This window comes from Diplotaxodon limnothrissa, linkage group LG16 (assembly GCF_057381915.1).
Source record: "Diplotaxodon limnothrissa isolate DT_005_m linkage group LG16, D_limnothrissa_male_GT1.1, whole genome shotgun sequence".
Lineage (NCBI taxonomy): Eukaryota > Metazoa > Chordata > Actinopteri > Cichliformes > Cichlidae > Diplotaxodon > Diplotaxodon limnothrissa.
The window spans coordinates 20,644,848-20,672,744 of NC_140611.1; the positions used below are offsets into that span (position 1 = coordinate 20,644,848).

Below are 27,897 nucleotides of genomic sequence, written 5' to 3' on the forward strand. Positions count from 1 at the left end.
AATATGTCACATATTGACAGTGGCTCACCGATGCCAATGACATAATTACCCAGCTACATTTCTGAAAGAATGCAAAAGCATTGACATATATTTTTCCTTCCTACAATAGCCCGACGGGCAGGGAATAGATAGATTTTGGTAGCCCGACTGAAAAAATCGCTAGCCCCAGGACGTCGGGCTAGCGATATTGCAAGCCCTGTATCTGATTGAGGAATCACTCATCTTTGGAAAAGAGAGTTTATTACAGAGAAATGTCTCTTTCCAAAATAAAAGCTATACTATCCGCTTCTTCTGGGCTATATTCTCAGCAGCATAAGGAGAATCATGTGCTAACAGCTGTCTAAATGACTCGGCTAAAGTTAGTAGCATGCTTGTTGTTTTTGTCTTTGCACTAGGATGATGTCGGCGTAAATGTGCAGTCATATTCGTTGTGTTCCCACTAGTGCTTTCAGGTTAATCTCGTTGAAATAACGTTAACGCCACAACACGGCAAATCTCTGTTAACGAGCTACCGCCAATCGCCCCGTGCATGGGGCTAGACGGCCAACACGTTAACGAGCTAACTGCGCTAACACACTAGTTCCCACCCATGTAATTGAGCATTGCACGGCACATCCAACATACTGTTTTACTTTAGTCCATGACTCGCTTACCTTCAGGGTCATAGTCACATGAAAACCAAAATAATTCCAAACGCCAGATCTGAATGAGAGTGGGGGAGGTCCATGTTACAAGGAGAGCTTAACTTCTGTCTTGCTAGCTTGCCCTGCGCTCTTCCTTCTGACTATGCTGTCTGTGTTGAGCGCTCAGTGGATCTGCGCTCGACAGTGCAGCCTAGGCGGAGTAGTCGACCGCAGATTCACTGAGCGCTCAACACAGACAGCATCGTCAGAAGGAAAGTTGATAAAATAAATTACAAATGTTGTATTGTTCGATACATATGCGTACCGAACCGAAAGCACTGTATCGAACGGTTCAATATCGATACGAATATCGTTGCACCCCTATTGCCTACATATCCTATTCTGCATGCTTTTAAACTATTTAAAATTACAATTCATAGTTTTATATGTGAATTATATCATGTTAAATTACTATTAAACAAATGACTGACTAAGTTAGGCTTTAGTTTACTTCAGCCATATTCCATATGAATCAGGTATCATACAAAAATAAAAATAGCTTCAAATACAGTCATGACAATAAAAAGAATATGACTTTAGGGACTTAACAACATTAGTTCAGTTATAGTACACCAACATCTGTTATACTTTGACACTAAGGGAACACTGAATGACCTGGTGGTTTTTGTCCATTAACTACTCATCTAAGATTATCACAAAGAAAAAGATCTCTCAGCAAAATTATGCAACATTTTAGGCACTATTGCTCCTATCAAATCAGTGAGCTGGGATTTTTTTATTCTAAACATGAACTACCGTACAGCAACAGACATGGACTACATGTCCCACACAACAACTCAATGTCCACTGTGTGAAGGAGCCAAACACTCGTTAACTGAGATAAACTGCTGCCATATTTGTTTTACATCTATACTGTCCAGTCTCTCTTGGTGGTCATGGCATACATCAGGATTGTGTAATCTCATTTGAGTCATTGTTGACCTTACTCACTCTTTGAGGCTCACTGTGGTCGTGAGTAGGGATGGGTATCGTTTAGGTTTTATCCAATACCAGTACCAAACCGGTACTTTTGAAACGGTGCCGGTGCTTAAACTGTGCTCAAACCGGTGCTCGAACCGGTGCTTAAAGAATGGAGAACACAAAATTGGTCCAAAAACCTCTCATGTTCAGCTGTTTTTTTTGTAAAAAGATAACAATGTTAGACTTTTCTGCAGCTATAGGGGATTTATGGCATCACTCTTGGCTGGAAGCAGTACTTAAACAATGGAAAACACAAACTTTGTCCAAAAGCCTCTCATGTTTAACTGTTTTCCACTTTTTCTTTGGTCATTTTAACTTTTTTGGCCAGGGTGAAGGGAGTATCTGCCATCAAACAAGAAGACAGACACATGTAGCTATGATGATGTTTGCTAGTTCACCTTACATGCATTAATTTAATAACGTGGTTAGCCTACTCAACGTAAATTACACACGAACAACATTAAGCTACTCACGCAGAGAAGAACGGCTGCTGCTGCTGCCATCATCATCCGTCATCATTTCTGCTACACTGGCAGGGCTAGGGGCCAGAACTCTACTCTTCAGGTTTTTGGGGGATGTTGCTAAGTCCGGGTCAGATAACAGGCAACCCAAGCGCAGTAGATGTGCACGGTGTGAGGTCTCGCAGCAAGCTATCAAATACAGCGCATTTCTCGGCTTTTAACAAAACGCTATACGTCACCAGGTGTTTCATCAGATTCGAGGTGTTGCCTCCTTTGCACAGTATCACCTTAAAGCACTTCTTGCAGGCTGCTGAGTTTGCATCTTTTGCTGTGAAGTACAGCCAGACTTTTGACCGCTTCACCTTGGGCATTTTTAATCTGTAGCTCTGCTCTAAAAGAACTTACGTACCTGGGCCCGCCTACTACGCTTGCAAAGGTAAAATGATTGGCTGGAATCCAAAGTGTGTGACATCTCAGGAAAAAAAAGCACCGAAATAAAGCACTGAAATGTGCGCTGCTTTTCGGTTGTGTAATCTCATTTACACACCGGTGCCCATCCCTAGTCGTGAGTTCTCAGAATCGGCTCTTTGAGCACAAGAATGACAACATCACAGAGCGCAAGTTTGATAGCATCATGGAGAAGCTCACGGCTCTCCAACGGGAGATTGAGAGACCAGTGTTGGACTGTTAGAACTGCTTTGAAATTCATAGTTGTTCGCACTAAAGTAAAAAGCACCATCACTTCATGCGGATACCCTTTCAGCGCCAGCTGCGGTCTCAAGGCTGGAGCCGAACAAAAACTCCCTGATAACGACTGTGTTTAGTCTGTTCCTTCCCATTCTGTGCAAGGCCACCTGGGTTGGCTGGAAGACTGTTTACTTAGCCTGGCAGGGCGAAGGACACTGTCCCAGCTGAACTCTAGATACACACACACATACATATACACTGATATGCACACACTCATCTCCCCTCCCTTTCCAAACGCCTTCGATGCTTGTTCCCTCCTGGGGAACACGGCAGGTCTGAGCCCGCGTTGGAATGGGCAGGATGGCTGCTGTGTTTGCTTCGGATTACTCCTCACCGCCCACCCGACCCTGTGGCTTGTCACGTGTTCCATAATGTTGTGCTGTGGACATTTATGTGCTTTTTTGTGCAGAGGAGTTTTTTTGTTTCCTGTTCTCATGCTGTCCTCCCTTTTTTCTGTAACGCTACCGATCTCCGACCTGTATCCCCATGTGATGTCTGTGTTGTGTGTGTAAGGTCGGGGGGGAGGTGTCCTATTTCACTGCAGGGCAACCTGCACGTGGCAAACAAAGCCTTGATTGATTGATTGCTGCTCTGGGAGACTGAGATAACTAATAGTGCTGCCTGTTGTGCATTTAGCTTCCAAAACACGTTATTCATGGTTACATACAATTTTAGACTGATGTGGGCCAAAGCCTAGCATAGCCTGTAACATTATTATGACGGACACATTTTATGAGTTAACTTGGCTTTAAGTGACTTACAGGTTTCTTTGAAAAATACTTTCTTATATCCAGGTTCTTCCTTTTTGCTGCCATCCTCCTCTCCTCCTTGCAGGTCCTCGCAGCGCAGGCTTGCAGCTCCTAAAACTAAATAGAGCTCCCTGAAAGGCACAGCCAATCACATTGGCCATATTTGTCACATGACGTAGGATTATTGGTGGGGACAATTCAATAATCGCTGGATATTGGTGGGGACATGTCCCTTACGTCCATGCCAAATCTACGCCCTTGCATCCTACCTAAGAAGCTTTCACTATTTTCTGTTTACTGAAGGAAAAAATCTAAATACATTATTCCTGCTTTGTAAAACAATTACTCAACAAGGTACCCCTTCCCTATTGGTGTTAGATTTTACCATGCCAGCCAATCTAAAAAATCATATGGCAACATGTGGTACTTGGTTGTTTAGGGAGAAGGGGAAGTTTTAGCAGTGACAAGCGGGCGAGCGAAAGAAAGAGAGAGCGAGTTTTCATATGTGAGACATTAGTGACGTTTAGTGTGTTTGGAGGCTGTAGTTAGTGTGTTGTGTAGTTATTGTTTTGTATTGTGTGTCAGTTATACTGCTGAATGTCACATTTGCTCCAAAAAAGCCACCAAAGGCAGATTCCAGTGTAAACACTGTTCCCACATGGAAAACAGGACTGATGCACCTCCTGTTGTCAGACCTGCAGGGTTTAGGCCTGTGCTGCTCTCCTCTGTCTTATACTGAACACAAACTATTTTTTGGACTGGCACAAATAAATTGTGTGCCTTCTTATTTGATGCAGAACACCTGATTGTTCTGTAAATAGATTTAAATGGTTATATAAAAAATGCCTGAGGCCTTGGCTGCATTTTTAGGTAAATAATACCATATAACTTTGTTGTTTGCAAAACTTGTGCATAATTTTTAGAAACGTACAATTTCTATTTGCATTTCAATTTATGAAAATGATTCGTTAAACATGTTTGTGGGTTTTACAGTAAAAAAAATAACTTTTTTCTATTTGGATTTTGAATTTTTTGTCTGAATTTAGATCAATTGTGCTAATATAGTATACCAAAATGAAAAATAACTAAAATTTCAGATATTTGAGGTTGTGCTGAAAAAAATAATACCAAACAAGGCAAGATAAACAGTTTTTAAAGGTGAACTATAGAGGTAAAATCAAAAGTAGTCAAAAACGGCCAATTATACCCTGGACCCCAGAGGGTTAAACCCTTGTGCAGCACCATGTTTTCTTGACAACAGGACACAGTGGTGTATACTAACCTGAAAATTGCGCCCAGTGTTTTATTCAGATTTCATGTGAGCCCCTCTGTCTGGTTTTCGGGTCCTGTGGTAACCAATTAAGGAAAATCCTGGATGCTCCCCTGAAAACAAACCAAAAAAAAAAACCACTCTTTTCTCAGACAGCAAGGATTTTGGTCCTCCCCGTGATCGCCGTTGTTTTGATGTACATTTAAGGTAAAGCCACGCGTGTTTTCGTCGGTTACGCTGTTTAAAAGGCTGAACAGAAAGCTGCATCCTTAATTCATCTCATGCGTGAAAGGTTTTATTTAGCCCCCCCCCCCTCCTGCTCCTCTCTCTGTGTGTCGCTGTGAGTATCCAGCCATTTTATAGCCCGCCTACTTTCTTTGCTAGACTCCCAACAGAATCATCGGTTCTGTTGTGTTCTAGCATTTTTGGGCTGTGGACTTTTTTTCTCCCGGAAGTTGGAATGCGTAAATATTATGATCAGTGGACAGCGATGATTAGCGGATGGATGGAGCTGCTTCCTATACCGTCCATATGTGACTCTGCGCTGCTACGTGTCCTTCTCGTGATCGTGTCTCTTCTATGTGCTGATGTAGAAGGTATTTTGTAGTGACTAGGCTACGATGAACTGAATTTGAATGTTGTATTTATCCACTGCAGCTCCTTATTATCACATTCACGCTTCAGAGATTTGGCTCACAAGACATGGCGTCAATGTGCGCTGCAGGGTCTTATTATTATTATTATTATTTTTTAAACGACCTTTGTGGTTCATAAAAGTGAATGGTGGTGTATTATCAATTATTATCTATTTGTTACATGTGCATATTTAACTTGAAATTGATGGTTTCTGCTTGTAATTTCAGTTTGTGTTAATACAATAAACAGTAGTTCTTTGTTCATGGACGTGCTGTATAATTAGTAGCACTACTCTCTTCCTCATATGCCCTCAAGAATGTTGCTTATTGTTCATTTTTCATATAATGTTATTTATAAGTCAATGAGAGAACAGATGAATCCAAGCAATGGCCTAACAGGATGGTCACATGTTACTGAACTACAATACAGAGTTTTTATGTAGCTAACTGTAACTGAGACTCTGAAGCAGCTGGTTGATCAACTGAAAAACACCAATGCTGTGTTTGATATTCTCCCATCACGCATTGTTAAGGGCTGCTTTGATGTAATTGGAGCATTCTGTTCTTAATGAATTTTTCTCTACTCTCTGGATCTGTCCCACTGGCCTTTAAGCATGCTGTAGTCCAGCCTATTCTGAAAAAAAAGAATCTTGATTGTTATGATCTTTTGAGCTATAGACCAATCTCTAAGCTTCTGTTTCTGTCCAAGATCCTGGAGCGACTAGTTCTTTCTCAGCTTCAGGCATATTTAGACGCGAACAACATTGCAGAGAAATTTCAGTCTGCCTTTAAGCCACGGCATAGCACTGAAACGGCCTTGCTTAGAGTTCTCAATGACCTTCTTGTAAGCACTCACTCTGGTAGTTCTGTGCTCCTGGTTTTATTGGACCTTTCCTCTGCTTTTGATATGGTCGATCATAACATTCTTCTACTAAGACTTGAGCATACTATGGGTATAAGAGGCACTGCCCTCAACTGGTTTAAATCTTATCTTGCTGACAGGTCTTTCTCGGTTAATTTGGGCAACTTCTCATCTTCCTCGGTACCTGTACGCTGTGGTGTGCCTCAAGGATCTGTATTAGGACCTATTCTCTTCTCACTATATCTGCTCTCTCTTGGAGCAATTTTTGAGAAGTCTAATATTGCCTTTCATTGCTATGCTGATGATATACAGATTTATTTTGAGATTACTGACGATCTTGCTATGTCCTTTCACTATTTTTGTGAATGCATGCGTGAGGTTAAAGATTGGTTCAAGCGTAATTCTCTTGTCCTGAACGAAAAGAAAATGGAGATCGTGGTGTTCGATAGTAAAATCTCCGTGACCAATTGTGTGCTGCTCTGATGCCTTTTGCTAGCTCCCCTTCTGATTATGCCAGTAATTTGGGCATATTACTGGATAGCTCATTTAAATTTGACAAGCAAGTGTCTGCTGTTGTGAAGTCTAGTTTTAATCAGCTGCGCCTCATTTCTAAGGCTAAGCGCTATATTCCACACAATGACCTGGAAAAACTTATTCACGCATTCGTGACTTCCAGGTTGGACTACTGCAACTCTCTTTACATTGGCCTTTCCTCCTCCCTTCTCGTTAGATTGCAGACTGTCCAGAATGCGGCGGCACGCCTTTTGACAGGTAGCAGGAAGTTTTCTTCCATCACTCCTGTTCTTTCTGGCTTGCACTGGCTACCAGTTAAGTACCGTATTCAAGTTAAAATACTACTTTTCACTTACAAAATTATTAATAATTTGGCGCCGAGCTACCTCAATGAGCTTCTCAGGTTACACACTCCTGTCAGAGCACTTAGATCTGCTACCCAACTTCTTCTGGAGCAACCTCGTTCTTGGCTGAAATCTCGCGACGACCGTGCGTTTGCTGTAGCTGCCCCAGTCTTATGGAACAATCTTCCTGTTGATATTCGGGCGTCTGACTCTATGTCACTGTTTAAATCACGGCTGAAGACTTATTTATTTAATCTTGCTTTTCCACCAAGTAACATTTGGTGTGCATTGGTACATTTTTATCCGTTATGCTTGTTAAATACTTTTATATATTATGATTGTCAAGGTTTTATAATTGATACGTGCCAGGTCCTTTCTCTTTTCCCTCCCATCTCCTTTTTCCTATTTTATTTTTTCTCAAGCACCTTGGTATACCCTTGGTTTTTTAGTGTGCTTTATAAATAAAGTTTATTATTATTATTATTATTATTATTAACTATGTAACTATATAAGGGCATGGTGAGGATGCTGGAGAATATTGTTTTCATTCCTCTGTTAAGAGTGGAGGTGGGCGCATGACTACGCACATAACCTTGACTGGCTTACATGGAGTTGAAGAAAATAAGCTGTGTTACGTTACCAGACATCTGTGTATTTTCTTATTTTGATCATTTGATGAACAAAATAAGTTTAAAGCTTGAGTAGATTTAACACCACAGAAACTAGTTATAAATATTTTTCATAGTTATTTTTCAATGTCTAAACAGCTTAATTTCAAAATTTGTTTGAAAGATGAAGCATACACACACACACACACACACGCAAAAACAAAAGAGTTCATCACACTTTGATATGAATGTACTTGGATTCTCTTTTGTTTCTATTTTCAGCTCTGCCTTAATCACGTTTTCTGTTCTTTACAGCTCTCCAGGTGACTGGTGGAAGTGTGACAGTGAAACAAGGAGGTACTGCTATCTTATCGTGTTATGTCACTGGTACCAATGATGACCTGACACAGATTACCTGGCAGAGGAAGACGAGAGAAAAACCTCACAATGACAATTTCCTCACTATCCTACCCAGAGAGGGAGTGCAGTTTGTCAATGGAGGTGATGATCGATTTAAATATATTGGGAATTTTAACAACAATAATGGAACACTCCAGTTATCCAATGTTGCCCTGAAGGATGAAGGCAGCTACACGTGCATCTTCACCTTGTTTCCCAGTGGAAATCAGAAGATTGAGATTCCTCTAAACGTGCTTGGTATATAAAAAAAACAACAACTTTATTTAAAATATTGTGGGTGTTTGTTTGTGAGACAGACATTTTACCATGTTGCTCGCATGTTGACTAATTGTGTGCTGTAACTCTCCTAGTGCCTCCTTTCACAAGCGTCAAGGACAATCTTCCCACTTTGGGCACAGAAGAGGTTTTATTTGCTACCTGCACAGCTGCTGGCTCGAAGCCTCCTGCAGAGGTGAGGTGGCTCACTGGTGCTTTGGGAGACAAAGTGAGGACGACGGCAAACTCCACCCAGTATGACAACGATACAACTACCACTGTCAGCTCGTTGTTTGGTGTTCCTACGAGAGAGATTAACGGTCACCAGGTCCAGTGTGTCATCAGCGGTGACTCTCTGTCTAAAGAAGAGAGTCTGCTCTTCACTATACAGGTCTACTGTGAGTGTCAGCTGCTCATGTAGTTTATTATTTGTCTTCTTTTGTGTTGCCGTTGACTGAAGAACGTTAATTATTTAATCAAATATTAAAAGTACACAGGCACACCCAGGATTAACTGATTAAACTGCAACTGCAACTGCAAAGCAATACTATAGAACTTACTTACTTGTTACCAGTTAATCTTTATTATCTACTAATGCAACAGAAATATTTTCATAAATTATGGATAAAATAAAAGTAATAGCTGCACTTTTTTAAAACTATACCCTGCATCTTTGGTTTGAACAAAAGCAGACATAAACCTCATACTTCTAGGTAGCCTTTAGCGTTAAGAGTTGACATGGTTTTGCTTTTTTTTCTTTGTTCATGAGCTGATTTATTGTTTTCCCAGTATGGATACCAGCTTTATCCTTGTTCTCATGCTACTGTCATTCACTCATGTTGTCACAATAGCTGGATAAAGATTTTGCGAAAGATGAGACGAGTAATGGAACCTGATCTGTGTCCTGAGACAGAACCACCCAGTTCAGCTGAAATGCAGAAAACTCAGTAAAGTTGTGCATCAGTGTGTGTATCAGCACGGCTTTGGTAGGGGAAAAGTAGAACTAAAACGATGTATCTTTAATCAAAGTCCAACTGTGGTTTTTTTTTTTACTTACTAGCAGCTGTATATTCCACATCTACACTGCTTGTGTGAAATAATGTGCATCCCTTTTTGACACCAGTTCGATAATTTGAATCTTGAGAGCATCACAAAATGAATAATGTCTACCCAGAATTTGGATATTTCAGCTGCCTTGAATGAGTTTTGTTCTCGGTAAGAGTGCAGATGTTCAGGTTAAAAATTAACTCTCACCAGTTGAGGCAACACCACGGTGCACAGACCAGCTTAAACCTGTTTGTAAAGCTTAACAATGACTTCATTTGTTTGAGATCCATTCAGCACACATGGGAAATGGCAGAAGGTGAAGCAAAAACACTAGAGACTGTTTTCAAAGCATGCTCTTCCAGTATTGTAGGTTCTTTTTTTAAATGACACAGTTCGTCTGTGGTGTTATATTTCTGGTTGAAATCCTCATAAAGGCCATGCTTTTAAACAGAGCACCAACATGCTTGAATGTGTACAAAATGATCTCTGCTTGAAACTAAGTGTAAAGTACCCAAAATGCATTTCTTTGTTTTGATTCAAATATATATGAAAAGTTGTTTGATCTTATTAAGATGTACTCAGTTAAAAAAAAAAAAAAAAGATGTACTCAGTTAAGAATTAACACAGGTCTCTTGTTCTTTCTTTCTTTTTGCAGTTTCTCCCACAGAAGTGAACATTAGAATGATTTCAGAGGACTCGTTCGAGTGTGTGACAGAAGCCAAACCAAATGCAAACTTTATCTGGAGCAGGTAAAGTAGTTTGAATATTGGTTCCAGTTGAAATATTTAATTTCATGGGAGTGGTAATAATAAAGGCACTGAGTCTTATATAGTGCTTTTCTTCTCTCCTGGAGCATTCAAAGCGCTTTATACTCACTCTTTCACATAAGCACTTTCTTCTATGCTTTTTAAGTGCTCATTAGTTAACATTTACACACCAATGGATGCAACTTGTTAGTATCTGGTCAGTATCTTGCCCAAGGATATCTGGCACTCAGACTGGGGGAGTCAGGGATCAAGTCATCAACCTTCCATTCAGTAGATGACCTTCTCTACCTCCTGAGCTACAGCCAACCCCCAGGAAATAATGTTATCACCAAGCACATGACACGTGCTTGGTGATAAGAAGCACATGTCATGCAAAGCAGTTTCAAAGAGACATGAGGGTTACTTCCAAGTCTCACCTGCATCCATCCACTCAATGTCCTCCTCGACCATAATTTATAAAACATACATGTTTAGCTTTTAGCACAACTCACTTTTTTCTGCCCTCTCTGTACATTTCACGTTCAGGTCTCGTTCATGTTTTTCAGATCTGGCCAGTCTTTGCTGGAGTCTTCTGTCAAAATAGACGGTGCAAAGCTACAACTGCTGAGCCTGACCTCTGATATAAATGGCCTTTATCAGTGTGAAGCATCTAACACATATGGAAGTAAACGTGGTCAGCTCTATGTGCATGTGGCATCAGGTGAGGTCAGCTTGGTTTTAGCTGTGCAGTTTGTCCAAATCTTTTTGAACTGGTTCCTGATTTTGGGGGATTTTAGCTTTTGTGGATGTCGTTTCATTCTGATCTTGTTCTGTTTCATGTTCTGTGGACTTCTTTCAAAAGAAATAAATAGAAACTTAAATATCTACTATGAGAGTAAAATGATGGACTTCTGTAGGCACTCCACCCACATCCAAATTAGAGGTTAGGAATCATTTGTAAGCAAATGGCTTAAAGAAATGATTGCCTTTGTTACGGCCGAGAGGGCCAGGCTGTGGGTGTGGACTCAAATGTGAACACAGTATTTTATATACAGTGCCTAGTTAAATTACAAAGCAGGAAACTATGAATGCTATGAACTGTGAAAGCTATGAACTGAAAACTATGAGGCCAAACTATGAACATGAAACTTACCTTAGAGCCAGCCAGGGGCGGAGCGGGGGTATGGCTTACTGGGCTTAAGCCCGGGTTGTTTTGTCAGAAGCCCGGGGTCTTTTGGAGTGTAATTTTTTCATAGTTAGATGCCTGGCTGACAACTGTATAAAACAAAAACTACACACAATATTCGAAGCACATAGTGCACACTGTGGGAATTTACGACTGTGCGTGAATCCCCCCTGATATTGGTATGATCCGAGCTCAGACACTAAGCGGGGGGCGGGGCAGCTGCTGCCTGCGAGTGCGCTGTTGGAGAAACGCAGCCAGGCAGACAGAGGAGAACTGAAGTTCGACCAGGTACCAAAGCAAATCATTCCTACTGTACAAATAATGTAAATATGACGGTGAATCACGAAAGATTGATATCAAACTGATCACTTGACCAATATTACGTTACTCGCTCTTCAAGTGAATCAACAAATGGCGAAATGAAAAGCCGAACAACAACAAAGCTGTTTCTTTAGAGAGTCTCAGCTTACATGTGTTTATTTCATATTTTCAGTTGTTTCCCTCCACGGCTAAATAAATCGGTTTCAGTAATGCACTGATATACAAGAATGGACATAAGGGGCTTCTTTCAAAGAAAAACTCAGGTAGATGTTATTTTATATATTATGCTTTGTATGTTGTTCAGTATAAAATAAATAAATATTGAAATATCTTTTGAATTAGTTAAATGTCAGAATAAAGAGAGACAGAGCTTCTATTTTTTTTATCACTTTCATCAAATTTAGGAGTACATGTACACTAAGTTTATTGTTAATTAATAAGAAACTGCAGACGATTCCATTCTGAGCTGAAGAAGCTTCTGATAGGTTCGTAGAGTCCATGTGAGTAAACTGGTGGCACAGCTGTGGATGCATACAAGGCAAAACACAGAGCCTGTTTCTGTGACATGGGAACATCAAGAGATGTCAACAAAACACCAGGAAGAGAACTGTGGAGCTCCATAAGTGTGGCTCAGTTTGAATACAATTTGGTGCCATTTGCAATTAAGAAATACAGACAGTTTCTCTCTTTACTCTTAAAGTTAACAAATATGTTTTTATATTTATCAACCTAAAAAAAAATAAACATTTAGTCTAATTTGATGTTACAATTAAAAAAGTGTTTGTGTGTAAATATCTGGTTTCAACTGTATATTTGATGATTGTCAGCACAAAGAAGGAGAGAGGAACACACAGAGAGAGGTGAAACAAGAGCAGGTGAGACTCACATGTTAGTCAAATGGTTGTTTACCAAAAGTATCACCGTATCACAGGACCTCATGTATCTCGTACCTAGTGTTTCTTTTTAGGTTTACTATTTTTCAAATTCTATATTTATTAAGTTCTGCAGGCTTGTTTGCACAACAAGACTAAATAATTATATAAACTTTTCTCAATCTAAATATTGTACTTTGGTAGAATTAAAAAATAAGTGTAGTGCAGGTCTATGATGATTTTTAGTGCTGCTATCATCTAGTTCTGATTCTGGTTCTGTCTTGGTTAAGTCCCAAGTAGTCCTGATTTTGAACTGTTGTAGTCCTGTTTTAATTCCGGATCAGTTCTGGGTCTGGTTGAATTGGGGTTTAGTCCCTGTGTCTTGATACAGCCCTGATTTTGTTCTGCCTTGCTGCTTAATTAAAAACCTAGCTTAAGGTGTCCTGTATATGTGATATATTTTTTTCCTATATGAAGTCATTCTTTTTTGAACAAAACTCAAAACAGAGCCTATTAATCTTTCAGTCATTTCTACCTATTCTACCTATTCTAAAAAAAAAAAAAATCCCACATGCATACTACCCTTTAGGGCTAAGCCCCAGGTGTTTCAAATGTCTGGCTCCGCCTCTGGAGCCAGCATAAAACAGACAAGTAAATGGATGACTAATGCTCCACTCAGTGCAGTACATATTACTCAAGTCAGTTCTAAAATTTAAAACTTAAAGCATGTCTTAAATTAAATATACAGTGGAACCCCAGCTTACGAAGACCCCATTTAATGAAAAATTCAAGTAACGGCAATATTTCTGCCCGTGGCAAAATGCCCACTTAACGAAATAGATAAAATAGAAAATTGTAAAAAATTTAATTAAATTCCATAATGTTATGTACATGTACACGTATGTATGTATGCATGCATACGTATGCTTTCTTCAACCTCTGCCACCTCCTCCTCCACTAGGAACTTTGTCTTCAGCCAGCATCGCCTCACTCAAAAGGCGATGGAAAAAGGTGCTTCGACTTACGAAAATTTTGACTTACGCAAGACCCCCAGGAACGAATTAATTTCGTAAATCGGGGTTCCACTGTATTCTGTTCATGGCCATATAAGTTTCTTATGCCTCAGACTGTGTTAGTCTGAGAGATTTTGAATGTGCAATGGGTGCATGTAGTCTTCTTTCAGCTGCCCTCCTTAGAGAAGCTAAGAAGAAATACTTTAAAGAAAGAAATAAAGTCTGGCTCCTTAAAAATAAACTATAAGGAAATGAGGGTTGGCTCAAGAATTTTGCTTATTTTTTTCAGACCATTTAAATCAAATCAAATCAAATCAAATTCAAATTTTATTTGTCACGTACACAGTCATACACAGTACGATATGTAGTGAAATGCTTGGACAACTGCTCGTGACCTAAAGAAAACAAAAAAGGAAAAGGCTATGAATAAGATTGGAAATAAATATGAAAAATTAAAAAGGGTAAATTTAACTAGGAAGGAATAAAATATAAATTAAGGTTAAAAATGAAATAACTGTACAACACAAATTAGAATGAAGGGTAAATTTAACTGGGAAAGAATAAGATAAAATATATAAATTAAAGTTGAAAATAAAATAACTGTACAACAAAATACACAATACACAATATAGAACTATATAAGAATGTATGAAGAAATCTAAATATAAATAAATATATACACAATAACAGCAGCTGTACAAGTATTAACCGGAAATGAAGAATATAGTGACCAGTGTTGTGCAAAAACAATGTCCAGAATGTCCAGTGTGTGTGTAAGAACCATATGTGTGGGTCAGTACTGTGTGGTGGTGTGATTGAGAAACCGTATCGCCTGCGGGAAGAAGCTCCTCCTCAGTCTCTCTGTGTTGGTCTTCAGGGAGCGGAATCGCTTTCCTGACCTCAGCAGAGAGAACAGTCTGTTGTTGGGATGGCTGAGGTCCTTCACGATCTTCCTGGCCTTGGTCCAGCACCGCCTGCTGTAGATTGAGTGCAGGTCAGGGAGCTCGGAGCGGATGGTGCGCTCAGCTGACCGCACAACCCTCTGTAGAGCTCGTCTGTCCTGCATGGTGCTGTTCCCGAACCAGGTTAAGATGTTTCCCGCCAGGATGCTCTCTATGGTGCACGAGTAAAAGTTCCTGAGCACCTTGGAGGGCAGTTGGAAGTCTCTCAAGCGTCTGAGGTGGTAGAGACGCTGTCGGGCCTTTTTCACCACGGTGTTGATGTGACAGGACCATGACCTGCGTGATGTGAACTCCGAGGTATTTGAAGCTGTCCACTCTCTCCACTGGGCACTCGTTGATGACGGGGGTCTGGTAGTTCCTCTCCTGCTTAGTGCTGAAGTCCACTATCAGCTCCTTTGTCTTACTGACGTTTAGAAGGAGGTTGTTCCTCTGGCACCAGTTCTCCAGATTCTTAATCTCCTTCAGGTAGGCCGTCTCGTTGTTATCAGAGATCAGGCCCACCACGACGGTGTCGTCAGCAAACTTGATGATGGTGGTGGAGCTGGTAGTGGCCACACAGTCATATGTGTACAAAGAGTACAGCAGGGGGCTCAGAACACACCCCTGGGGGGCTCCAGTGCTGAGAGTGGTGGAGGCTGAGACATGTCCGCCCATCCTTACTGCCTGTGGTCTGCCAGTTAGGAAGTTGGAGATCCACTGACACATAGATGAGCTGAGTCCCAGATGCTCCAGCTTGGTGGTGAGTGTGGAGGGAATTATGGTGTTAAATGCAGAGCTGTAGTCTATGAAGAGCATTTTAACATAATTCCCCCTTCTAGTGTCCAAGTGAGTGAGTGATGTGTGGAGGAGATGAGAGATGGCATCGTCTGTGGAACGATTTGGACGGTAAGCGAACTGTAGTGGGTCCAGTGTGTCTGGTAGTGAAGAAATGATGAAGTCTCTGACCAGGCGTTCAAAGCACTTCATCACTACTGAGGTGAGGGCTACAGGGCGATAGTCATTGAGAGAAGCAGGGTGGGGTTTCTTCGGGACAGGAACAATGATGGACTCTTTGAAGCATGTGGGGATCACCGACTGAGATAAAGAGATGTTGAATATCTCAGTGAACACAGGAGCTAGCTGGTATGCGCAGTCTCTTAGGATACGACCTGGGATGCCGTCTGGTCCTGCTGCTTTCCTGGTGTTCACTCTTTTGAAGGCTCTCCTTACTTCATGCTCGGAGATGACGAGCACGTTTCCGGTGCTGGCAGTATCTTCCTGTCTGCAGCCGTTACCGCCGTTAACACTAGCATTGTTGGAGACCTTAGCTGCAGCCTCGAAGCGAGCATAGAAAGTGTTCAGCTCGTCTGCCAGAGTCACGGCCGCGTTCGTCATACCGGTTGTTGGTGCTTTATAGTCCGTTATTGTCCTTAGTCCCCGCCACAGGCTCCTAGAGTCACTCTGTTGGAGTTGTGACTCTAGTTTCCTCCCGTAGCGCTGCTTCGCCTCTTTCACCGCCCTCCGCACGTTATATGACGCGGCTTTGTACGGGTCCATGTCCCCCGTTGTGAGTCCCGTGTTGTAGGCAGCGGTGCGGGATCTCAGAGCGTTGCGGATGGTTTTATCCACCCACGGCTTCTGGTTGGGAAACGTTGTGATAGTCTTTGTCTCCACGGTATCATCCGCTAGTTTCCCGATGAATCCCACAACCGCTTCCGTAAACACGTTGACGTCATCGTCGGAGCTGTTTCTGAACATGCCCCAGTCTGCGTCATCGAGTGCGTCCTGTAACGCGGCCACCGATTGATCCGTCCAGCGCGCGACCTTCCTCTGAACCGGAACTTCCTGTTTCAGCCTTGGTTTGTATTTTGGCATGAGGAAGATGGCGGCGTGATCAGATTTGCCAAACGGAGGGCGGGATTGTGCCTTGTAGCCGTCCTTGACCGTAGTGTAGCAGTGGTCCAGTGTCCTTTCACCCCTGGTGGGGCAGGTGATGTGTTGATAAAAGTTCGGCGCTGCGCGTTTGAGGTTGGCGCTATTAAAGTCCCCCGTCACAATAAGCGCAGCGTCCCGGTGTTGTGTCTGGTGCTGTGTGAGTGCCTCATGCAGCGCGCATAAGGCGGTGACCGTGTCCGCTTGTGGTGGAATATAAACGGCACTTACAATGGCCGATGTAAATTCCCGAGGTAGATAAAAAGGACGACACATGATGGACAGTAGTTCCAGATTTGGTGTGCAGGAGCGTGTGAGAGGAACAACGTTCGCACTGTTGCACCAGTTGTTGTTCACCATTAAACACACGCCGCCTCCCCTTGACTTCCCCGAGTCCCGTGTCCTGTCCATGCGGTGAACCGAGAAGAACTCGGCCGGCTGGATGGCGTGGTCCGGCACCGCTGGGTTCAGCCATGTCTCGGTGAAGCAGAGGAGATTGCAGTCCCGAATGTCTCTCTGGAACTTTATCCTGGCCCTGAGGTCGTCAAGCTTGTTCTCCAGTGACTGGACGTTGGCGAGCAGGATGCTAGGCAGAGGTGTGCGGTGTGCACGAGCTCTCAGCCTGTTCCTGACGCTGGCTCGCTTCCCTCTAGGCCGCCGCAGCTTCCCTTTGTTCTCCCTCGAGATCTCACTCGGCCAGCTCGGATCCGGAGTTAAAAACTTCGAATTGTGAGTACATTGTATACCAATAGAAACAAGAGTGTCACTGTCATACCTAATGTACCCAATGGTGATGATTTTGCCGATTTAGAAACGCTGAAAACTAACTTAAAAAACAAAGACAAAGAAAAAGTGGTCGGAGCAGTCGTGACGGCAGCCGACCTCACCGGCGCCATCTTTTAAAGGCACTAATGATTTAGGGATCATTAGTGTTTCAAATTTGCCTTATGCATTCTCATCTTTCATGCTAACCTCCATGTCCTCTTTTATTACATTCATGAAACGTCAGTGTTTCTCTTTTTCTTCTGCCTGGGAGCTAAATATTCAACATCTAAAATATTCACTCTCCCTCCTCTGCACACACCCAAACATCTTAGTCTCTCTAATTTTGTCTTCAACCTTAGCTTTCCCTCTGATTTACTAATTTCTAGTCCTGTCTATCCTGTTCACTCCTGATGAAAATCTGAGCATCTTCAGCTCAACATCCTGTATTTTTTTTTTCAGTGCCACTATTTGGAAACCATATAGCAGTATCATAGCGGTATCATCTCGTAAACCTTACCTTTCACCCTTGCTGCTGTCCTTCTGTCACAAATCACCCCAATATGTTTATCCACCCACTCCACACAGCCTGCACTCTCTTCTTCACTTCTTTTGTGCATTGTCTGTTGCTTTTGATGCTAGTTTTTACAGCTTCAGTGTTACACCTGTCTTCTTCTCATTTACACACATCACATATTCTTTCTTGCTTCTACTGGCTTTCATATCTTCTCTTCAGTCCGTACCTCCATCTCTTCGAGTTGACTTCCAACTCCTCCCCTGCGTCACTTAGTACAGATCACACTGTTGTCTGCAATGATCACAGTCCAAAAAGACTCCTGTCTGACCTCATCTGTCAGAATATCCATTACCATTGGAAACAAAAAGGGGCTCAGAGCTGATCCCTGATGTATTCCCACAACCACCCTAAACCCATCTGTCATCTCTGTCGCATATCTCACTGTCTCACTGTCCTCATACATGTTCTGCAACACCTTCACATGCTTCTCTGCCACTCCTGACTTCCTCATGCAGTATAAGTTTCTTTCTTGGGTCCCTAACATATCCTTTCTTTAGATCCATAAAGACCCAATGAAACTCCTGCTGGCCTTTTCTGTACTTCTCCATCAACACTCTGAAAGAAAACATCTGTAGTGCTCTTTGGCATGAAGCCATACTGCTGCTCATCTCTCATCTTACTTACTGTCATGCTCCAGGCTGAGGGCAATTGATGGTCATTTTATAGTTCTTCCTTTTCCAAATATTCACACCAGCAGTTGTCACCTTCTCACTGAACTACTTGCTGATAGCCTTGTAATCCATTACAGCAGATCTACAGTCTTTTTTTTTCTTTTTTTTTTCTAAATGACATCAGAAACAGCAGTATGCGACATTACGTGATGGCAGAGCTTCAGTTCATCCTTTGTCATTTTTTTTTTTTTTTTTTTTTTTTTTAATAAATAGGACAGGGGGAATGAATGAGAGAAAGAGGGGGAGAGAAAGAAAGAAAACCAAAGGGGAGAAGAGACGGTGAGAAGGGGGGGGAAGAGAGAGAAAAAAAAAAAGAACTCCTGGGTCACCTGTATGGAGAAAAAAAACAAAAAACAAAAAAAAAAAAAAACAGAGGAGACAGCAAACAACAAAGAGCAACATAATAATAGAGAAAACAAAGCACCATCACAATAAACTAGCTAGTCATAGATATCAATATTTACTAAATAATAAACGATATTGTGCAGCACGCAAGATAGACAGCGCACAGTGTGCTTTGAGGCAGCAGCCAAGAAAGCTTTAGTCCGCGTCTGTGAATACCCATGTGTGCATACCTGTGTGGATCAGCATGCTTGCATTCCAAAGGTTTCTCCATGTAATGATCTGCTAGGGAGTGTGGGGGGGCCACAGCCCCGTCCTCCAGGGTGTGAAGCGGGTATGGAGGAGATCAAAACTCCAGACATCCAGAGGCCCCCAGAACACAAGAGACCATGGAAGACCAACAGAGGGGCAGCCGCGCCACTGTTCCAGTAAGAGCTGAGGAGAGTCCCAGATGAGGGCTCGCCCAGCAGCCGCGGAGCAGAAGTCAGGGGGAGTTGCAGTGACGCGCCCGTGAGCTCCGCCGGCCCCCAGCTGTGCCTGAGTGACCGAGCCCCAGGCCGAGAGGCCGGGGGCACCCCACCTCCAAAGGGGCCCGAGCGAGCCCCAGGCCCCAGGCCCCGACAAGCGGCCGCCAAGGAGTGAGCCGGTGTGTACCCGGACGCCCACCCCCAGACACAAAGAACCACCAACACACCGACACCTGAGGGAGTCCGCCACCGGCAGGGGAAGTGGTGGTGGGTGGAGATAGGCCTCCAAACCTTGGAGGGCCTGAGGTGTCCCCAGAGAGGTGGCGTCTGATACCCAACCTGACATATAGACACAGACATACAGGCACACACAGACACAAACATCCATTCCCACCCTCATGCTCTCATATGCACTTACTCCACACTCAACCAACGTGGAGACAGACATAAAGAGACGCTGTACACACAATCACACTCCCCAAGCGTACTCTACAAACCGGGTCTAGGTACCCTTGCCCCTGGAGGGGGGAATTGCACCCAGACCCAGGTGGTGTTACCCTTTTCCCTGCGGTGGGGAGAGGCAGACCACCCCGACTCCGCAGCAGCAGGGAGGCCCCACACCCCAGACCGCAGTCGGACGGCCAACTCCTCCTACTAGCCCTCCCGCTCCAGCAGGCCGCAGAGAATGGGGGTGGGAGAAGACTCCAAACCTCCCTCCACCCGCTCATTGTAGTGTTGATGCATATGTGTTCTAAGGTGCAATTAAAACCCAGGAGGGCATGGAGCTACCTGCCAAGGAGCAGCAGGTAAGCGCATAGTCCCTCCTGCTAGCCCTCAATGACTAAGTGTATTTAAAATTGAGAGGTGGGCAACGACGTCAGGGGTGAGGTATACACCCTGATGGTAATTTGGACTCCGTGATTGTGCCCACCCCCAAGATCCTATATGTATGTGTAATGAGAGTGTGAATAATGTGAATGTCTAAGTTGTGGGATAAAATTGAGGCAGAGGCAGCCAGAAGGGGACAGGGGGGGGTAGCCTCCTCTGCACCCTGGTGACATACCCCCACTCCAAGGCCCTGCATGTGTGGGTGGTTGTGGAGGAGCGGGAAGAGGGAGGCAGCTGGAGATGGGGAGGGAAGGAAGGGAGGGGCAGGTAACCCCTCCCTGGGGCCAGCTCCCCCGCTGACCCCAGTAGGCACTCCCACCCTTCGCGACCCGCCAGGGAAGGGGGGCCCAGGCCCATCAGACCGGGGCCCAGTGCAGTAGCGCCCTCCGGCTCCACAGAGCCCTGGACAGTCCACCCAACCCCACCACAGAGAAAACTGCACCCACCCCACCATCCACACATCTTCCAGACTACATAAGACGGTAAACGCCCAGGCTGAGATCTTCCTCCACCTCTCCTGTATCTCCCCCTCCTGCAGAGAGTTCCTGAAGAGAAGAAAGCTCCTGCAAGATGTGACCATCCCCCCCACCAGTTGAAGAGCCCCCCAGGCGGCTCGACGCACCGGCGGCACCCTGCTCCAGGGCCGGGCCCCCATGCACCCACCCGCCCACAACCCCGGCAACACACCAACCAGGACCCAAGCCCCCGAGGCCCGGCCCGGGCCCCAGCCCAGAGACGGAGCGCCCCCAGAACCTCACGCCCATCCCGGACCCACCCAGGGGCAGCCAGGTTGCCAGGTCAGTAACCCACGTCCGTCAGCACAGACCCTCCCCTAGCCCCGCTGCACGCAGCCGCGAGGAAACAGTCACCTGAGAGCCAACAGAGCCCCCAACCGGACGTGACCGCTACCCCGGGTTGAGCCCCCCAAGGAAGATGCCTCCGGGGAACCCCCCGACGCCCTAAGCCTGTCCCTACCCCCTCACCAATCACAACAGTGAAGGCGGGACCAAACTATGACCCCCCACCCCCACTAGGTGATGGAGCTGATAAAAGGGGCCCAGAGCAATTGATCTAATGTGGTGGCAGAGGCTGTGTCAAGACTAATGTAATCTAATAGATAATTTCTATATTGGTTAGAATTAAGATTATTTTTATTTTTCCAGTTCATGAGGACTGTTTTCTTGGCTATGCATAGGGCAGTGAAGATCATATGGGCTATATTCTTTTCTGAAGTGACATTATCTAAGCTGCCCAGTAGACACACTAAGGGGGAAGTTGGAATGTTACATTTCAGACACTTTGATAAGTCTTCACATATCTCGCGCCAAAACTTTTGCACTGGTGGACAGAACCAAAGAGCGTGGATGTAATTGTCTGGTGTATTGCCTTGACAGTGTGAGCAGTTGTTGGAAGATGTAAAGCCCATCTTGAACATCCGATGACCTGTATAGTGCACTCTATGAAGTATTTTGTATTGTATTAATTGCAGACTGGGATTTTTAATTAATTTAAAAGTTTTTAAGCAAATCTGAGACCAGAAGTTTTGGTCTAGGTTGACTGATAAATCTGCTTCCCACTTTGCAGTAGGAAGGGATATTGATTCATCTAATTTAGAAAGTGTTCTGTATATTTTAGATAATAATTTGGGGGATTTAAGAGTAAGAAAATGTGCCGCACTTAGTGGTGTTTGTAATTCAACTTGACTGAGGTTAAATTTCTTTTTTACTATGGATTTAATTTGTTGATATTCTAAAAACCTTGTCTTGTTGATCCCATATTGTTCAACTAGTCTGTCAAATGGAATAAATTCTGTTCCCTCTAATATATGTTCTAAGTATTTAATTCCTTTACAACTCCATTCTGGGAAATTAATCATATTATTGTTTTGTAATATGTCAGGGTTATTCCAGATAGGTGTACGTTTGCATGGGATTAATGAAGACTCCGTTATTTTTAGAAACTCCCACCATGCTGTTAGAGAAAAGCTGATGTTGATACTTTTAAAGCATTCATGTCTTTTGATGTTTGAGCTAATAAATGGTAGGTCTGAAATCTCTAGATCCTTGCATAGTGCCTGTTCAACATCTAGCCAGGGCTCAACTAAGAAGGTATGTTTTAACCATTCTGAGATGAACTGAAGCCTGTTGGCTAAGAAGTATTGGTGAAAATTAGGCAGATCTAATCCTCCTCTATCCTTGGTTCTTTGTAGCGTTTTTAAGCTAATACGCGGGGGTTTATCTTTCCAAAGGAATTTGGAAATATATGAATCCAGAGATCTGAACCAATCTTGTGATGGTTTGTTAGGGATCATCAAAAATAAGTAATTTATTTTTGGCAAGATCATCATTTTTATAGTGGCGACCCTTCCCATGAGTGATATGGGTAAAGATTTCCATCTAGTCAGATCGCCTTCTAGTTTCTTTAGAAGTGGGATGTGGTTTAGTTTAGTTAAGTCTGAAAGCTTAGGAGAGACATTAATACCTAAATATTTAATATTTCCGGATTGCAGTGGGGCAGAGGAAGAATTATGGAAGGAGCAGTTAATGGGGAGAACTGTAGATTTTGGCCAGTTAATTGAATAATCTGAAACTCTTGAAAACCAGTTTATTAAAGTAATTACCTCAGAGAGGTTGGATTGTGTGTTTTGCAGAAAAAGCAACACATCATCCGCATAGAGACTGATTTTATGTTCTATGTTCTTACATTTTATGCCCTTAATTGTTGTAGCCTGTCTAAATGCTGCTGCTAGAGGTTCGATAAAAATTGCAAAAAGTGAAGGGGAGAGTGGGCATCCCTGTCTGGTGCCCCTCAGGAGACAGAAGCTGGAGGATGTCTGGTCATTTGTTCTGATACGAGCCGTTGGGGAATTGTATAATATTCTTATCCAGTTTATGAAAGAGTTTCCAAAACCAAATTTGTGTAAAGTTGCGAATAAAAATTTCCAATTAACTCTGTCAAATGCTTTTTCTGCATCTAGAGATAATATTATGGTTTCGATGTTTTTATCGTATGAGTAGTCTATTAAATTAAGTAATCTACGAGTGTTTGTTGAGGAGTGCCGACCTTTTATGAAACCAGTTTGGTCAGGATGAATTAAGAGGGGGGTCATTTTCTCTAATCTCTTTGAGAGAGCTTTGCAGATTATTTTAAGGTCTACATTTAAAAGAGAAATTGGACGATAGCTTGAGGGAAATAAAGGGTCTTTGCCTGGTTTTAGCAGGAGACTAATGTTGGCAGAATTCATATTTGGTGGTAGTCTGCCCTTTTCCTCGATTTCCTGCAACATGCTGTGGAATACTGGTGCCAAAATTGTCCAGAATTCTTTGTAGAATTCTGCAGGGAAGCCGTCTGGACCTGGAGCCTTATTATTGGGCATACTTATCAGGGCTTCCTGGAGTTCACCTGGTGTCAGTGGCGAATCCAGTTCCATTGCTTGACTGTCTAGTAATTTTGGAAGAGTTACGTTGTCAAGAAACAGATCAATTTCATTTTTAGATGGGTTTATTTGTGGTGAGTATAAAGTTTCATAGAAATCCCTAAAAATGTTGTTTATTCTTCCAGGATCATATATTGTGTTCCCCGATAAATCTTTAGCAGATCTACAGTCTTGTCCATGATGTCCTTTGATAGCTCTTTGGTCTTTCCCATGGTGCAGAGTTGGAAAAGAAGGAACCAATTCTGTGGTTTCTTCAGTTCAGGCCGTTGAAACCAGAATTCTGGCTATTTGTTCTGGACTTCAGGTTGATATTTTGTCTCTTACCATTAAAATGAAACTACCATAAAAATTAGAGACAGTTCATTTCTTTTCCCGAACTGTATCAGACAGCTTTCTCACACCTTTCCCATCTTCTCTTCCTTTATCTTCACCCAAGACTAGAAAAGTTTTTGCCAGAACATTTTTGACCAACAGTACCAGAAGTGATCATTGTTAACCTGCCCTCAACCTACACGAGCTACATGTTTGATTTGTGTATGGTATATGTTTAAGTATTGTCTGAGTCATCTCAATATATGAAACATAAAACATAAATGCCAGATAATGTAATTCTCATTATATTCTTCATTCTTGTGTCCCTGCAGGATCGTGCTCTGCTGCATGGGCCTTACTTGGTGTTTTTATATGTGTTTTTTTCCTGAGCATCGTTGGGGCTGCAGTATGGTACTTTTATACACATGAAGATCAAAGGTACTTCATACATTAACTTGCATGTATCCAATATGTAGAATAATATTTAGTAGACCTGGCTTTAAAGCATGTGGACCTACTGTCCAAACTGAAGTATAGTAGAGTATATGTCTTTATTTATATAGGAATGGCCTAATTGGCAATTTTGATACTTTCTGTGGGGCAAAAAAAGTGTACTAGTTAGCGTGTTACAATAGACATTTTAGGCTAGATTTCATTTAGCGAGAGGGAAACGGAAGACTAGTTTGTGAACAATGTTTTTTCCACAGATGAAACTAAGTAAATCTGGTACCAAAATAGTAGAAAGGAAAAGGATGGAAACATAAAAAAGGATAATCTGAGAAGTACATATCCTCTTTAAAACACAGTGAATTTAGTCTCATAAAATGTTAATCTCAATGATTTCAATCAATATGGAGAATATGATTATTTAATGAGTATTGAGTGATGTTTTTTTTTTTTTATTAAAAAAAGTTGTATTGTACTGTCTCAGGTGATGCACCTAAATTACTGCATCGCTCTAAAATCAAAAGTGTTTCCAGACAATACATGATGCACTTCTTCGGACAAGCTCCTCGTTTGCCATTTGTCTTTGTTTTGCATATTTGGGTATCTGTCTTTTAACGTCGGGTTATTCATGCACTTGTTTGTTTTATTTCAAATCTATTGTGGTGGTGTTGGAGGGGAAACTGAACATTTTGAATTATTGTCCCAAAAATTCCAGGCGTAGGTTTACACTTTTTTGGCAGCGTGTCCCAACAAATGAACCAGCTGGTAACAGTGCAGCGCAACAAGAACAACATCAGATGGAGGTCAGTAACAGTTAATTCATTGAAATGTGCCATTGTTGTTTTCATTTCATTTTTGTTCCAGTCAAAATTAAATTTCTCTTTCCAAATATTTTGGCGCTATTTACTTGAATGTAAAATTATGTTATGCAGTTATTGCAGATATATTTGTAGTTTTAGTTTTGTACAAGTAATTTTATTAAATCTGCCCTTCTTCAAAAGTAAATCTTTTTAATTATTAATGTGTGCATTGAGTATTGTAGGAGTTTTTTTTTTTAAATATGCAGATACACTGAAAGTCTTTGCATGTTCAGATGAAATTACATGCCGTTTTAAACAAATTCTCTTATATTGTTTACTTCAGTAATCTCTGTGACAGCTGTGGAAGCAAAGGATGAGCAATATCTGGGCTGAATGCTCGACCAACATGTCATTCTAGAGTCAGCTACTAAATGAACAGATGAAGAACAGGTGGAGGTACTTGGTGTCCGTTTATCTCTCTGCCCCACTTTTGTTTATCATGTCTTAGTTTTTAATGAAGTTTCTTTATTGCTTTTTCTTGTACTGCCATGGCATTTAGGTTCTACCTTGACATACCAGCTCTGGCTAATATGAATGGCAGTTTTTCTGTGACATTTATATCTCCTGATAACACAAGCCGTTAAGCTACTGAGGATTTCAACCCACAGGGCTTCTGTTTAAAACAGTGTTATCAGTGTTATCAGTACACCACAGAGCCTCACACAGATAATAGGTTCAGACGGCACAAACAGTCAAGTGAAGCACACCGTCTGATTACCATATAGTACATAACACTTGAAAAATAGAGCCCCACCCTTGTTAGTGCACGGCAGATGTTTTGCTTGGAAATCTAACATAAAGCAACATACAAAGAAATTTGAAAGAAAAAAAGACGTATTTTAAAAAATCATAGTGAGGTTTTGTTACTGTGTTGAATTATTGGTTGTTTCGTTTTGTTTTTTTAATTAATTTGAAGAAAATCAAAGGTCTTCACCCTTGAAATTTTTTAATTTAACTGTAAAAAGCAGTACGTTATAGCATTTTACAGGAGAGTATAGTTACAAAGGTCACATTTCTCTCATTAATCATTAATCTTAATGACTGTATTAACTTAGATTACATGCTGGTCAATGTTTAATGTGAAACTAGAACAGAACACCAAAGCATACACACTAAAATGCTGGAAATTCTGTGGTGGTACTCAACACACTGCAGTTTAAAAGTCTGCTTCAGCAGGAAAGAAAAGTTTGAGAAAATTAAACAAGCTATTTATGATTTTATAGTATTCACACACGTAATAAGTTATTAGTTCGATGTTATCTTCCTATTTTCGCTCTTTGTCATAATGTGCAGTGTGAGGAATAATAAAAAACAGCGACTGATCAGCAAGAGTAACCAATTGATACAGAAGTAAAAGCAAAGATTTGTCAAGGTGTAGGAAAGAAGTATTCCCTACATCCCCCTTCATGAATCACCACCTTATCGCGGTAAAGGGGTTTGCGTGCCTTTCTGATCCCAGGAGCTGTGTTGTCGGGGACAGTTTGTCCCTGGTAGGGTCTCCCAAGACAATTTGTTCATGGGTAAAGGGCCAGACCAAGTGTGATTCAAAAGAGTTCGATGATGAGAAGTTACTTGACAAAATCTTGGTTACCAGTGCCCCTTCATAAGGCCAAACATGGTCAAGGAGCTATTTTTGGAAACACCCATTATTCATGGGTCCTGGCTGACCCCAGTTACTCCAGTGAACCCATCACCTGCTGGAGGGGCCATAGTGGTCCAGTGTTACGTGGATCAGGTGCTAAAACTGGTTTGTGATATACGGTGATAATCAAGTGTTCCTTTTTGAGCAGTGTACTATGTTGAGTATCATACATAATGAGAAAGGTTTTCTAAAATGTCCACTCAGGCAAAACAAGCTTTGTTAACGATTTGTAACTCCAGCTGCTGTAGGTAGAGAGCAGTGACCAGTCTATAAAGTCACACTTCATACATGGATTTATGAAATTTATTGCTAATTAACAAACATTCATTGTATTATGATTAGATTTTTTTCCCACCAGATTTGTCATAGACTGAAATATTATGTGATAGATCAGAAGGTGGGCGTATTGTGTGAGGATGTTAGCGTGATGTCAAGTTGAAAGTAAAATTTTAATCATATTCCATGTTTTCAAGTGTTAAGTGCTTATTCTAAATTATTATCATTGAATTCGGGGGGGTTGTTTTGTTTTTAATGTTCTAGTGTTGTTGATTCACAGTTGCCATTGTCTCACTGGTCATGATGGTACTTATGTGAATGTTTCAGTATAAAACTTTTTACAGTTTTAAATAGTCAAGCAAACTGCAGCTATTAATGATTGCTACAAAACAATACCTCTTTTTATACTTTTTAGAAGTGTATTCTGGTACTGCCTAAAGTTTTTGTATTAAGCTGCTTCACTTTTGTAAAAGGTTAATTCACATATTTAACTGCTGTTTACAAACAAGCTTGAAGGGGGCCACAGCAGCGTGTTGTTTTATACTATTTATATTTTAGGATAGAAACTGCTGACTCATCTTGTCTGGATCTTGTTGCTAAATCTGTTTTTAGATTTAGTAATGGATGTAAA

At 42.0% G+C, this 27,897-nt stretch overlaps 2 protein-coding genes across 4 annotated transcripts in view; both read left to right on the plus strand.

Annotated features, from left to right (window-relative positions):
• Positions 1-5,264: 5,264 nt before the first annotated feature.
• LOC146616095 (nectin-4-like) lies at positions 5,265-26,199 on the plus strand. Of its 3 annotated transcripts, XM_085375057.1 has the most exons (8): positions 5,265-5,487; positions 8,169-8,510; positions 8,624-8,926; positions 10,231-10,324; positions 10,888-11,042; positions 24,374-24,479; positions 25,204-25,291; positions 25,632-26,199. In XM_085375057.1, exons 1-8 carry the CDS (start codon positions 5,352-5,354, stop codon positions 25,632-25,634), a joined length of 1,227 nt encoding a protein of 408 aa, XP_085231183.1. In that variant the 5' UTR covers positions 5,265-5,351; the 3' UTR covers positions 25,635-26,199. The 3 variants fall into 3 exon arrangements, with proteins under 3 accessions (XP_085231183.1, XP_085231182.1, XP_085231184.1); XM_085375056.1 differs by lacking the exons at positions 24,374-24,479; positions 25,204-25,291; positions 25,632-26,199 and having other exon boundaries at positions 10,888-11,480; XM_085375058.1 differs by lacking the exons at positions 24,374-24,479; positions 25,204-25,291; positions 25,632-26,199 and having other exon boundaries at positions 8,169-8,354; positions 10,888-11,480.
• LOC146616096 (poliovirus receptor-like) overlaps positions 25,735-27,897 on the plus strand; it is a gene marked incomplete at its 5' end in the record, with an annotated part of 43,159 nt that continues 40,996 nt past the window's right edge. The window contains one exon of the mRNA XM_085374282.1: positions 25,735-25,744. Coding sequence (XP_085230408.1) covers positions 25,735-25,744 — 10 coding nt within the window. The remainder of the gene's footprint in view (positions 25,745-27,897) is intronic.